Source organism: Orycteropus afer, unplaced genomic scaffold (genome assembly GCF_000298275.1).
Source record: "Orycteropus afer afer isolate SDZICR_OR568_19922 unplaced genomic scaffold, OryAfe1.0 scaffold00036, whole genome shotgun sequence".
Lineage (NCBI taxonomy): Eukaryota > Metazoa > Chordata > Mammalia > Tubulidentata > Orycteropodidae > Orycteropus > Orycteropus afer.
Window position 1 is genome coordinate 15,951,250 of NW_006921623.1, and position 15,039 is coordinate 15,966,288.

At 41.7% G+C, this 15,039-nt stretch overlaps 1 protein-coding gene across 1 annotated transcript; it reads right to left on the reverse strand.

Annotated features, from left to right (window-relative positions):
• Positions 1-4,844: 4,844 nt before the first annotated feature.
• On the reverse strand, positions 4,845-5,426 carry CUNH11orf87 (chromosome unknown C11orf87 homolog). The gene has a single exon (XM_007936574.1). It carries the CDS (start codon positions 5,424-5,426, stop codon positions 4,845-4,847), a length of 582 nt encoding a protein of 193 aa, XP_007934765.1.
• Positions 5,427-15,039: the final 9,613 nt, after the last annotated feature.

A 15,039-nucleotide genomic window follows, 5' to 3' on the forward strand; every position in this document is an offset into this window, starting at 1 on the left:
TTAATCAATATTGGTGTAAAGCCATAGAAGCTGTTCTCAAATGTTACCAAATAAAAAATATATAAATAAAAATAAATGAGAATCGGATTTATATTCAATTTTATGATTAAATCACTCACTGTCATCAAGTTGGACCCAACTGAGAGCAACCCCTCCTTGGGTTTCCGAGGCCACATCACTACGGAAGTAGATTGCCCAACCTTTTTTCCGAGGAGTAGTTGGTAGGTTTGAACTGCCAGCCTTCTGGTTAGCAGTCAGATCCCTTAGGCATTACACCATCAGAGCTCCTTATGATTAAATAACCCTCCAATAAATAGGGGAATTTTTTCTAATGTGAACTGAAATATCTAGGAACCATAACAACTGGTTTCAGAGGAAGATGGCCCAGATAAGTGACTTCTCAGATTTAGACTCAAAGTCCAGATTCACATGGGAAAGGACCTGAAGTTATAATTTAATCTTAACTTCCAAGTAGTATCATCTAGCAGTTGTTCAACTATCACCCACAGAAAACCACTTAAAGCATATGTCTGCATGATGAAAAAAAAAATTAATTTTAGCCATTATCTAATTAATTCAATTTAGAGAGATAGAAAAGTCAGATGCCAAAGAAGTTTTGTTAAACCTAATTTATCCATATTTTCCAAAAACTACTTTTCAAATTAAACAGATAATGGTTATATTTCCATTTTATAATAGTTAAGCAGATAAAAGTTGTACCTACACACAACATATAGGTTAAAAATGAAATATCTAACCATAATCTAGGTTTTTGGTCTAGATGGTTCTAAACCCCATCTGGATATTTCTGCTTTCCATCTAGATATTTGGACCACATGGTCAAAACTCCAATATCAATCATTGCTACATTTGTGTCATTAATGTAGAAAAGGAAGCTTATCTAATTACCAATTCCCCGAGCCAACTAAGACTCTCTCTTTTTATTAAATAAAGAGAAAGCCACTCAGATTTGACCCCAGAAAAGCAAGTGCATGCATATATCTGACTTCTCAGTATCCTATCTGACTAAGAGGATGGAAGAACAATTTGGTTTCCATCTCATTCTTGTAATGGCAGAAAAGAGAATACAAAAAGTCAATTGCAAATTTGTACAAAATGTATGCATATATAAATACATATCTATGGGTATATATAAATTCTAAGGAAGATTATCTCCATCTACATCATTAAGATTCAGAGTCCCATACAGTTGACATAATGGCATTCTTTCTCCAATTTTCTCATTTTCAAAGACCATAAGAATCAAGCATGCCACCTTATTAATACTGAGTAGCAAGTGCAGAAGTTGAGCTATAGCTATAGTGGTTTGAAGCAATTAGTTTGATGGGACATCAGTGAATAAAATTCTTGAAACAAATTTAGCTATTTCCAGATTGTCTTTTGTTACATATAAATAAAAACCAAAATGCCCTGTCAGTAATATCCCAAACTCCTGAGACTGTCTGTTGAGCTCTACAAGAAGCAGTGTTTTAAACAGGGTCTGTAAAAATTTCTTGGATATGAACTTATTGTGATAATTTTGTGTGGGGGCTGGCATTACTAGAATTTCATGTAATTCTCTTTCTATCCTATGAAAATAAAAATCTCAAGAGAGTGGCACCACTAGACACTTAGGGTCCTGAGTAAATTTAACTCAGTGGGAAATTTGATTCAAAAACCACATCATCTTTATATGAAAGCACTATTAAAAATACTAAACCATAGTCAATTAATGGAGAAAAGCATAAACATTTAAAAGCGCACAAAAAAAGCATATTACAGATATGTGTGCCCATGTCTAGAGGTATCAAGATCTTTCTCTTACAGTATACATAATGTTTTTATTTCTCCTACTCCTTCTATTCGTTTTTTTTGGGAAAAATGATACAGGGAAATTTCATAGTTACCCCTCAGAGTGTGCAGGCTGCTTCTTGGAAGGGTATTATTATTGCATGCCTTGAATGCACTGTGACTCACAAGGCAAGAATGTATGAGTAGCATCAGCACCAAGGAAATGGAATCATAATCTAGCACTGCTCACAACAGAACACCTTATTGCTTTAATAAAATGGGAAATTACTCACTGTAAAAAGTACACCAAATAAAGGGAAGAAAGTAATGTTCATGCAGTTGGTGGAACTCACTGGAAATGAGGAAGCTCCCCAATTCTCTTCAACTTTCAACTCTAAAAGATATGCTGTATTAAGATATTAAAGAACTACAGCTGTATGAGGGTGAGCTACAGAAATTTATGGACTTTCTTCTTCACAATGCCTTAGTCATTCTGATGTACAATGTAGAGCTCTGATGTGCTAAAGGATTCCCCTGTGGCCTGAGGGAGTTAATGCACTCTTTTACCTATTACTAGGAAGTGACTAAGGCACTGGAGAGAATCTGGTTCATTGTTTAATATATTGTATGTGAGTTTATACCTGGTCTTCCTAATATTACAACACGGAATGCTTAAATGATGATCCTCTGTGCTTCAGGAAAAAACTTGAGTGAAAATCCAATGGGTGATTAAAATTAAGCTTATTATTATTATCATTATTATTATTTTAGGATCCTGACTGTGCATGGGCAATTTCGTAGATGACCTAAAACCTCAGAGGTAATATTTCTCTGGGTAAGAAAACATATGCCTGGAACCAAGACAGAACTTCTAGAATAACTAGTTATTTGGAAGAGGGATGTACTTAGGGACACTGTGGCCTTACACTTTGCAGGTTAGTAAGGACTATTTTGGGTGAGTTTTTGGTGGATCATTCTCATCCATGCATTTTCCAGACTTTTGAATAGCTCTCTAAGAATTTGTTTCCCAATAGAATGGCTTCTATTGCATATGATTAAGACTATATTATGCTTCTGTCCCTTCTATCATCAACCCAAGGGAAGGAAATGTTAAATAACTATAGGTGTACTCCGTTTCTAATGTACAAAGCCTTGTCTGGCATTAAGAGAGAGAACAAAATATTTATCTTCTTCTCCCATGTTTTTTTCCCCCTCAATAATATGTATTCAGTGATGTTACCTAAGCCAGACTCAGAAAGAGAAAGAGACCACCTCCTCTAATGCGTCACAGAGGCAGATGCTGATTCCTAATTGAATAAACTGCAAACATTTTCTCCTACAGGTAGTTACTGAATTTAGCTTCTCCTGAAATCTACATGTCCTGTCATCTGAATTGCCCAATACCCCGACAGTCTCACCCCAAAATACATACAGTACAAGCAAGCACACACACCACTGCCTCCAGGTAGTAATTGCATGCAGGGAGGACTACAGGCACTGTTTAAATATTAACCATGTTTTAATAGATGGCATTCCTGCACATCCATTATTTGTTTTCTGTTGTGGTGGTTGTTCCTGTTACTCACAAAAGAAAAAAAAAACATATGTGTCATCTTTTCATAACAGTCTACTACAGGGTAAAGTACAAAAGAACACTTCTGGAAACAGCAGAAGCCAGGTCTGCACCACTGAATTCCTCATCCAGTGGTAGCCATTATATCAACAGCTGGAAATTAAGAACAAGAATATACAGTTTGGAGGACATAGTACAGAACTGTAGTTTGCTTCAGTATTTGGTACCAATAGAATATATATAACAAAGGTATACTTGTTCTAAAAATAAAGCAGAAACATTCTGGTTGGTTAGATACCGCACTTCCAGCACTGCACATCACCTAATACTTTTTTTTTTTTTTTTTACAAAAAAGATAACTTATACGATGTTTAATAAGAAAATCAATAGTACACGCAAATCCAGTTGTAAAAAACGAAGAAACCAACCGAAAGCTAGAATAGTCACTTTCCAAAACAGCCCCTCCTCCGCCTGCACAACCAGAGGCAGTAACCAGAACGGAGAGGCAATTTCAGCACCAGACCTGGCTGGACAGCTCCCGGATCCTCTATGAATCCTGAAAATGCCACAAGTCAAAGGTGTACAGTTGGGGAGGATAGGGAGCGAAAGCAGATTAGTTTTGTTTTTAACTTATTTAATAATTTTAATGCACTTTTGCTCGGCCAGCGAGGGACATTTCTAAAAGTAAATTAAAATGTCCTGTCTTGGAAAAGTGAGTGGTTAACCAAGGGGTGAGAAGAGGGCTGATTGGTGGGAGTAACTGTTATAAATGTTTCTTTTTTCTGGGTTCACGCAGGGATTGAGATATCTACCTGTAAGATAGTGTCTTTATATTTCTTTCGCCGGGTTTCAGAACTGTCTCTGTGGCCTCTTGTGGTCCTGGTGCTTAATGTAGACGTTTCCTTTATTATATGTTATTGCCTGAGCCTGGCTTGGGTAGGAATAGGTAGGAGAAGGAAGCTGAAGGAAAAGTGAAAGCTGAGTGGGCAGAGGGGAGGGAAGGTAACTGAACCTTTACTTAACAGCTATGTACAACACCACTGGGCCCCTCCCCTCCCTTCGATCCCGGGGTCAACTCCTTTCACAAATTTGGTTGCTTGTGCGGTTTCTCCTCCTCATTGTGGGGGCAGGGTGGAGAGGGAAGACGTATCCTTCACTGACAATGAGAAATTATGTGATTTGTCATGCGCTTGAATTGTGTTATTAGTATTATAATAATTACTATAAATGTCAATAAAGTATTATTATCAGCGTTATTTCTTCTTCCGAGACTTTCCTCACCCAATATTTACAAATACCGCACAGTGCCTCGGCGGAGGAGAAACAGAGTAAGGGGAGAGCAGCGAGGGAATGAAGAAGAAAGAGTAAAGAGCGGCCAGAGGAAAGTGGAAGAGGAAGGGAGGAGGAAGGGGGAGGGGGAAAAAGCAAAGAGAGCATAAGAGCCGGAAAGGAGGACGGGTAGAAGACAGGAGCTAGACAATCAGGACAGTACCACCGTCTGCAAAAGGCCCTCGCCAGCTGTGTCCAAATAGGAGGAGGCTGCAAGTGCTCCTTGAGGACTGGGGGCTGGCGGTGGAGGCGGAGGAGGACAAGGACCCGGGCACTGGAGGCCGAGGGACGAGGAGGACGAAGAGGCGTTGGAGGGGGCGCAGTAGGCAGAGTCCCGGGACTGCCTCTCCAGTCGGGTTTCTTTTCCATGGGTCGGGGCCTGGCTGCCCAGCTGGGGCAGCCCCTGGCTGCTGCGGCTGCCGCTGCAGTGATCCCGCTCGTATTCCTCCTGAGCCCTCTGCATCTTCCTCTTCTTCATTCTACGCTTGTGGATGTGGAAGGTGGAGAGAGACAACACGATGAGGCAGAAGATGAGGGTGACCAGGACAATCAGCACCAGCGTGGAAGAGAAAGACTGGAAGAACTGCTGTCCCACCTGCGTTATGCAGGTGCCTCCGCCACCGCCCGGGCCGCGGGCACTCGCGTTGCCGCTGGCGTTAGGGGAAGCAAAGGTCCGGTTGAGGAGACACGGCGGCAGCGCCAGCCTCAGCTCCTTGGGCGCCCTGGCACTCATCGGCGCTGGGCTGGGAGGGGCTGAGCCCACCAGGCTTCCCCTCTTGGGCACACGGTTCCCACCAGCCAAGAGGACGGAGCGCAAGCCACCCAAACTATTCCCTGTCACGGGCGGAGATGCGCGCGCGAGCTAAGGATCGAGGCAGCAACTGCGGGCGAACACGCCGGCCAGCGAGCGGCGCCCGGGAGATCTTCTCAGGCCCCGCCTCAAAAGCGTCTCCGCGCGCCCTTTTCCTTCACCAAAGCACCAGGCTGCGAATAGAAGAGGCTTAGTTAGGATCCCGGGTAACTGCTTTGGGGAGAGCGGAGGTCGAGAATAATCTGCTACCACTGCTAAGTGGCCCTCTGAGCACACTGCCTCGGATAGGTGCTGCGGGTCGTTTCCGTAGCCTGCAGACCCCAGCCCTCCCGCCCCGGGCCACCCACCAGAGCTGCCAGCTGCCTGCTCGCACCACTCGCGCGAAAGGGGTCGACGCCTGCACGGCGGAGGAGTGAATTACTCAGCAGATAAGACAGCCTTCCTGCACCCTCTTGCAACTTTCTAATTACAACAGACCAGGCAGCAGCCTCGGATCGCACTCCCTACTTCCCCGAGCGCCAAGCTCTCCTCTTTCCTGCACCCTCTCCGCGGAAGTCTGCTTGGATCCTACTTCCCCCACCACCCACTCCTGGCCGCCGGGAGGGCTCCGGGTACGCAGTTCTCTTTTCCATTCCCTTTCCTCCCCCGCCCTGGACGGCGTCAGATCTCTAAGGTCCCATTCCCAAAGGGGTATCACTGGCCTGTGTCCCACTCCTTCTCTGTCCACTGCCACAGCGAACGCTCAGGATCGCGCCCCATTCTTTCTCCAGCCTTCTTTCCTGGCTCACCACCTCCCACCAAGTAAAAAGCAGCCGAAGAACCTTTCTCGGCTGAAGCACATCTCAGCAGACTCCCGTTTCCTTACCATCTCCCTGTTTCCCCCACTAGATGGGTTCCCCCGCTGCTTATTTCTAATCTAAGGGAACTGGAAATGGACGGGGGAGGGTTCCTGCCTGTAAAGTTTGGGGAATGGACCTTCTCTGCGGCCTTCCCAGACCCAGTCCCAGGCCCCGAAGCTCTTCCCGGGGAATAGAGCCAGGCAGACCCGCAGCGCACAGCAGAACGTTCTCGCCGCTCCCAAGAGGCAGCTGCAAACTGTTGCACTGCGGAGCAACCAGGAGGTGCACAAAGCCTGGCAGGGGCTGGGGTTGGGACTGGGGTTGGTGTAGGGGCCGAAGCAGTGGCCAGGAATGCCTGCGCAGGCCGCCGAGAGTGTCCTCCCCGCTCGCGAGCGGCTGCCTCGCAGCCCAACCGCACGGAAGCTTTAACCGCACCGCGTCTCTTACCTGGGGCCTCCAGCTGGCTGCAGGGAGGGAGCCCCCGCCGCGCGGCTGCAGTGGCGGCTGCAGAAGGCGCGGAGTGAAGGGGCCAGAGACCAAGCCGCGCTGCCGCTATTGCCGCTGCCGCCGCCGCCGCCACCACCACCACCGCTGCTTCAGGGAGCTCAGCTCACAGCCTATTGCCAGAGAGGCCGGTGACGTCAGGCAGCCACTGCCAGGGCTCCAAGCCACCCCTCAGGCCCCCACCCCACCCCTTACACCCCAAGACCCAATCTTGGAAGAGCAAGGCCTTTGCCACACACGTTCCAAGTTCCCTGCGCAGAGGATACCAGGAGTAGCCCCTTACCTCCACCCTGTGAACAACCCACCTTGCACTTCCATACCTAAGAAAGGTTGAAGCTTCACTTCAACTGACTAATTCCTCACACTCGACCTTTTCCCAAATGGCGTCAAAAAACCCATTTTTACACTGGGTAGACTCATCTTCCCTGGGGGGCTCAGATCAGAATTTCATCCTTGGCTGATGAGGATAGACCCCGCCCCAAATACTATCTATTCTGCCCAGGGTGCTGAACATAAACTGCACACGGCGTAGATGATTGGGGTATTTTCTGAACATAAATGGGACAGAACCTGAAATACAAGGCATTTAGCATCAACAATCCAAAATAACAATTTTCATTTTCCTCCTCTCCACTGAGTCTCCAACTTACCCTTCACTCCACCTGACTCATGATCCTCCTTTCCTCCTTCACACACTCATCATATCTAGGCCCCAAACTTAGTCAGTATATGTATTAAATATCCCCTTTCTTCTGATTATTTATCTACATATTCTGGAGCACACAAAGCAGACACAAGGCGGGAACATGAAAATGAAAGGAGTCCAGAAATGAACTGCCCTATGAAAAATTCTGTATATTTTGTCTTTTACAAATGAAAAACCAAACCCATTGCTGTCAACTTGATTCTGATTCATAATGTCCCTATAGGATAGGGTGTAACTACCCCATAGGGTTTTATAGTGACCAATAGGACAGGTTAGAACTGACTCATAGGGTTTCCAACTCTGTAAATCTTTAGGGAAGTAGATTGTCATAGATGGCCACATTTTTCTCCCACAGAGCATCTGGTGGGTTCAAACCCCCAAACTCTCAGCAGCCTAAGGCTTAACACTGTGCCATCAGGACTCCTGTGCCTCTTTTATTGGCCTTAATGCATATTGAAGTTATTGAAGTGCTTAATGCTTGTTGTAGTATTAAAATAACAGCTTTTCTACACAATAGCTAGAACTTCCTGAAGGATTCTCATTAGCCTGCCAAATCTGGACAGACACTAGTCAACTATTAGTTTGGGACTCTTGGAAAAAGATCTGAAGGAGGTCTTTAGTTGCAGTAAAACAAACAAACAAAACTCACTGCCCTGGAGTCGGTGGTTCTGACTCATAGTGACCCCTCTTTGGGTTTCTGAGGCGGTATCTGTATGGAAGTAAATTGCCCAATTTTCCTTCTGAGGAGTAGCTGATGGGTTTAAACCAACAGCCTTCTGGTTAGCAGTCAAATGCCTTAGGCACTATGCCACCAGAGCTCAGTAGCCAGTTTCAAAATGGAGCATACTCAGTTTTCTGTTGATGAAGCCAGCTTAGAACAACACTGAAAGATACTGTATAGTCTTTAAAGGCTATCAGGTGTCTTATTAAATGTGCATCTTTTTCCCTCTCTGTCTTATTTTCTTCCTATCTTTTAGTCTAGAACAGTGCTGCACAATACTTACTTGCTAAATTGAATGATGCAGCTTATATTGGTGCTCTTTCTGGTATGCATCAGAAGTGAGAGCTAGCAGGAACGCCTGAGGCCCATTTACTGCTTTCATTTGCTGTGCTCATAAAGAAAGAGGGTTTGACATAGGAAGAAAATGTTATCTGTAATTTGGGGGTTCCTCCTTTTGGCCATGTATTCCTTTCTAGTCCTTACTCCAGCTTTTCTTTTTTCCCTCCTTAAACATGACTTATATTTGGAGGAAGAAATGTATTATATCTCCCCAAAATTTTTTTCATTTATTTGAATAAAGGCCATCAGCTCTTTCTTCATAACCATCTCAATAAAATTATATCTCTATTTAAGTCAATAATTAGCATATACTGAATAATGCATGATTGATTCAAAGCATGAATTGTTGCTCTTGGCTGCTAGAGTCATAGTTAATGATGGTCAATGACCTCGGTGCTGATTTGGCCTTCCTGCCTGGCTTGAGGACCACTTGATGCCCTAGAAAGCTGCATTTGGACATTCTTTGGTGGGCTCAGGGGATGGAATGGTGATGAGCCTTGTTTTCATTGCCATCACTAAGTGAGACTTCACCATTCACACCTGACAGGCAGTGCCTCATTTTTGCACACTCTCTTTGCTCCTGAAAAGTTGAGTCTAATCAACATTTTCCAAAGCAAATCCAATTTTGAATATGCCAAAGTGAGATTGACTATTTAAAGAGACTCTTTAGCAAAAACTGACTTGTAAAGCAAAGAATCATTATATAATTAGAATTCAGGCTCACTGATCTATTTGTTGCCTAGATTTGAAGGAATGAGTTAGTGGGTTTTCCCAAAGAGGAACATACCTTTATAGTAAGTTGTAAGGAGAGTACAACATGTATATAATGGGATTCCTCTTGCACAGCAAGATTTCTAGGACTGGTGATGAGCCTGCCATTGTTCTTATTCTTTTGTTATAAATGCTAACCATCTGTTATACCAGGAGTGCTAAATGTCTGCACCATTTTACACAGGCTCTAAAAAGTTGAGGTCCTGTCCAGGAGAATTTATGATCTACAGCAGATGAATTTGGTTCACAAGAGAATGGTATTTAACTGGAAATGATTTAGGTCGATTAAAAACATCAATTTTCAGGTCAAAAGTCCAGCACTTTTTTTTTTTTTTTTTTTTTGCTTTCTCTTTCAAGAAGAATGGACTGTGGATTCATGATTTTTTTTTCTGATCCAGAAGATATATGTGCTAAATACTTAGAATTGGATGTGACTGGATAGTATAATTCAAACTCAAGATATAGCCGTAGTTGCAAATGTGCATCTCTTGGGCTACCAGAATAGATTCCACTGAGTTGAGTTTTAGTGTAACAGGCAATATGACAAGGCTTCTCTCTTAGGCTGGGCCTCTGCATACCTTCAGAGTTATGCCCCATATGCTGTCATGGTACTGTTAAATTAATGATTGGCCCAGCCAGGAACTAATTAATAAACGACATGGAATGAATGAAGCTCTTGACTTTGTGCAAGTTACCTAGTTCTTTTCAAATTCAGTCATCTCATCTGTGAAATGGGAATGATAATGATACTTCCTTCTGCTCAGTGTTATTTTAAGCACTCACAGCGACCCCTCCTTGGGTTTCCGAGGCAGTATCACTACGGAAGTGGATTGCCCAATCTTCCTTCTGAGGAGTGGCTGGTGGGTTTGAACCTCTAGCATTCTGGTTAGCAGTCAAATGCCCTAGGCACTAAGCCACCAGAGCTCCCAAGAGTATAGTAAGTATTGAATAAATGGTAGCTATTTGTATAGGGTTGCCATGAGTCAGAATAGACTCAATGGCAGAGGGTTTAGCTTTTGGTTTATTTATAATTTAGACTGGTATTTTATCCCTGGCAGTAGGATCATCATACTGTTTTGGACATCAAGATTAAGAAAAATTTTGATAAATCTGAGTGTCTTTTATGAGAGGGTAATTAGAAGAGTGAAAGAATTGGGAACAATGACAGATAATGAGTAATTCAAGAAATAGTAAGTATTCCCATCATAGCATCTTCAAATGTTTGGAGCATTATCAGTAGAAGATGAATGCACCCTACTCTAGCTACCCAAGAGAGAACTGAAGTATAGTGGGACAAATATAGGAATGGAAGCAGATATCAATTAACTATTTCAATATTGAGGAGAACTCTCCAATAATGTGGCAAGTTATCATCTAAACCAGCCTTCTTCAACCTTGTTGTTAGGTGCTGTTGACTTGGTTCCAACTCATAGTGACCCTGTTTACAACAGAATGAAACACTGCATGGTCCTGAGCCATCCTCATAATTGTTGCTATCTTCAAACTGGTGTATTCATATTTCTCATATCTCTGGGAGTACATTAAGATTTTTCTAAGGTGTATGTGTATGGATAGTTTTAAGGAAATTATTTTCCAATTTCTTCACTTCTATGTGTACTTTCCCTAAAATTTATCTGCCTGAGGTCAGAACTTCTTTTTCATCACCTCTTCTTGCTTTTCTCCTACTTTACTAAAGAAAAACATGTGTCTCACCAACCCCCAGTTTTATCGCTATGCATTAATCCAAGGTGTAAAAACCTTTGGGGAACCAAACAAAGGAATACCTTGAGAATGCTTACTTCCTGAGGGAGGTAACAGCAAAGTAAAAAGATCATCTGTAAAAAATATTAATGGGCAGTGCCTTATTTCATCCAGGTGACAAACTCATTTTAAGACTCTATGTCTTATCTAGGAGCTCTGGTGCCATAGTACCTCTATCTATATATTGATTTATTTTAGAATTCAGAAGTGAAATGGCTGTCACAGGGATACAAGTTTTCTAGTTTATTTAAATTGAAAAATGAATTCAGTTTTTTTTTTTCTCTCACAGAAAGAAGGCCTGATATGACTATTTGGATTATCAATGTGAACTGTCTTTCTCTGATAGATAGTATGGATACCATGTTATATAAATTGAATGAGCTAAAGCTATAGATGCAAGGTTTTGACAAAATATATTTAAAGCATATATATGGTATGGGATATGCCATAAATTATGTCTTTTGCAACTGCTGAACTTGTGATTAAAATGTTTAAGATATCAACCTAAAATGTGCTAGTATCCCATGATTTTCCAAAATTCTTTTCGGAAGTATGTAAGCAAAAACATTGAAGATTACTATTCCAAAGTATCCAGCACCTGTGACACCATCTGGGAAGCCTCAAACACAAACTACACTCATCAGGGGTGTCATAGAGATTTCTTACTTTGAACCAGGTGGCTTCTCTAATTTTAGGAAATGTTTGAGAATATATCAACCCTTACATCCTCACCAGGCCACTGCTAGGTTCCAGTTGCACAAATATATGCTTCACTTCTTTAAGCCCTGTAGTAAAAATGTTCTCCAATTATGTTTTAGCCCCAAATAAATTTACATATTTTGCAAAAGTCTAGCTTTCTCTTGCTACACTATCCTTGATGGAGAAACTCACTCACTGGACAAATATTCATTGTGTGTGCCACAAATTGTGCTAGATTCTCAATATATTTGCATCTGAGGAAAAGTTTTTTGCAATCATGGAACTTATATTCTAGTTAAATCTAAGATCACATTCTGATTATCTGACCAAAATAAAGAAAGCATACATTTTCCTGTTTTCCTCATAGTTCTTAATGAGCTATCAGTCATGTCAAAGAACTAAAGAATGTAAACTAAGTAGATTGATGGATATTAGGTAGATGGGTAAAGGTAAATGGACCAGCATATACTGCCAGATAACTAATAAGATCCTTATGGCCAACAGCTCTTGGAAAATGAAAATTCTGGATCATGCCTAGTGGCATGTGCTTCTTTCAAGTGCTGCAGGCTATGAATCTTCTTTTCATGTGAAAGATAAACTGAAATTTCCCTCATCATGCAAAAAAAAAAGATATGCCTAGATCAGGGTTTGTCACTATTGGCACTATTATCACCATTGGCATTTGGGGCCAGATAGTTCTTTGTTCTCTGGGCTATCTTATGCTTTGTAGGCTGTTGTGGTAAGCATAATTCTAAAGATTGTCTCCTAAGATTAAATCTGGTTTTTCAATTAAAAACAAAAAACTAATCTAATTACTGTTGTGAAGGCATTTTGTAGCTGTAATTAAAGTCCCAAATGAGTTGACCTGAAGAAGTAATTGTTATCTGGGTAGGCTTGACTCAGTCAGACAAGCCCTTTAAAGGCAAAGTGTTTTCCCTGGCTGGGAACAGCAAAAGAATTCAGAGATTCAAAGCATGACAGAGATCTGGTGTACTGTAGCTGACTTTGGAGGGGGCCACGTACAAGTGAGTGGCCTTTGGGAGCTGAGAGAGGCCCTGGCTAGCAGCAAACAAGGAAATTCAGACCTCAGTCTTAAATCACAGGGAACTGGATTCTACCAAAAACCTGAGCAAGCTTGGGTGCAGGTCCTTTCCCAGAGACTCCAAATAAGAGCCCAGCCAGCAGACATGTTGATTTTGGCCTTGTGAGACGCTGGCAGAGAGCCCAGTCAAGGTCCCTACCCTATCACTTCTGACCTAAAAACTTAGAGATAATAAGTGTTTCATGCTGCTAAGTTTATGGCCATTTGTTATGCAACAATAGGAAACAAATACAGATGTTTATCAGCATCCTGGGACTCTAGCCACTAGATGCCAGTAACAACCCCCTTGAAGCTGTGATAAATAAAAATGTTTCTAGATATTACGAAATGTCTCCTAGGGGCAAAATTACTCCTGGTTGAGAACCACTGGCCTAGACATACAACTTTACTCTGTACAGTTAGAAAACATGGTCCAAAGGAAAGGTTGGACAACTTACTGAGACTTACTCATATTTCATGACAATTTCAATGACTGTTTTCTCTATGTTGTTGAATATACCCAAGAGGTACTCTGATATGGAAAGAGAACATCATACATTCTCTAAGCAATCAATCTGTAACAAAAGCAAAAAACATTAGGCCCCAGGAATCAATCAAGAAAGTTTGAAGGAAAACCAAAACAAACAAACAAACAAACAAAAAAAAACCTCACTGCTGTGGAGTTGAATCCGACTCATAGCGACCCCTCCTTGGGTTTCTGAGGCAGTATTGCTACAGAGGTAGATCACCCAAACTTCCTTCCAAGGACTGGCTGATGGGTTTCAACCACCAGCCCTCTAGTTAGCAGTCAAATGCCTTAGGCACTACGCCACCAGACCACCACAAATTGTTTACTTCCATGGTAAATGAAATCAATGTAAAGAAGAAATGATCTTGCTGGATTTGAGCATATCTTTGGATTCTGTTGTCTATGTTAAATTCCACAGCAAGTGAGGAACATTGGGTTCTGTACAAAGATCTCTTGGTCAACATACGGTACTCTGGAAGATAATGAGGTGGAACACAGTGATAGAAAGGTGACTTACTATACATGGTGGGTGGCCATCTCACTTTTTCCTATTCCTCTTTTCTTTATGAAGTGAACATTATTGTATTTATTCTGAGAACCAAGAGAGAAAGTCATGTGGTTTTCAACCTTTTCTCGCTTAGATTAAAATTCTTTCCAGCCTCTATATATCATATTATTCTTTTTTTTTTTAAGTGATATTATTGGGGTACATTGAATAGTATCTTCTGTTGCAACTTCAGTTTCTTATCAGTGCCCTTTAACCAGTAAACAATTTGCTTTTGCACATTTTTTTTTTTTTTGGTTAGAGGTAGTTATTGCAATCACAACCATCCTTTTTTAAAAAAAGTTTCTCCTAAATGATAAACTATTTCTGAGAGAAAAAAAAAAAAAAAAGCAAAGCAAAGAAAGCTCTCAATTTTGGTCTATATAAGAACCAAATTAGTATCACCTCTGGTTCATTAACAAAAATCCAGAACAATTACTTTAGTTTCACTGGTTTGTACACATCTAGTTGGAAGTTTTCATTCATTTTATAACCGTACGCAAATTAAATTGAAACAAGTACCTACCTATCATAGCCTTATCACCTTGATGGGAACATGTTGTAAATTCTACTGTGAATAATGCCAAAAAAACAATTTTTATACCTTTTTGTAAGCCCTGAATCTACAAGAAGGAGCCCTGCTGGAGCAGTGGTTAAAGACCTCAGCTGCTAACCAAAAGATCGGTGGTTTGAACCCACCAGCCACTTTGTGGAGAAAGATATGGTAGTCTGCTTTCACAAAGATATACAGCCTTGGAAGCCTTATGCAGCAGTTGTACTCTGTTGTACAGGATCATTATGAGTAGGAATCGACTCAATGACAGTGTGTGTGTGTGTGTGTGCGTGCATGTGTGTGTGCACCTAGACATCCAATAAGTTTTCTTCTTTTCTTCAGTTTTCACAAAGCAGATAAAACCACAGTCTTAAAAGCAGAATATCTACTTACATACCTGGTAAGACAAAGTGTTTTCAAATATAATCTATGATATAATATTCTGATTATTAAAAAAATTCATTTAATTAGAATTAATTTCTTATGCT

Excerpts from the sequence above, each read along its gene's own strand:
- CUNH11orf87 (XM_007936574.1), bottom strand. The coding sequence starts at position 5,426 with ATGAGTGCCAGGGCGCCCAAGGAGCTGAGGCTGGCGCTGCCGCCGTGT.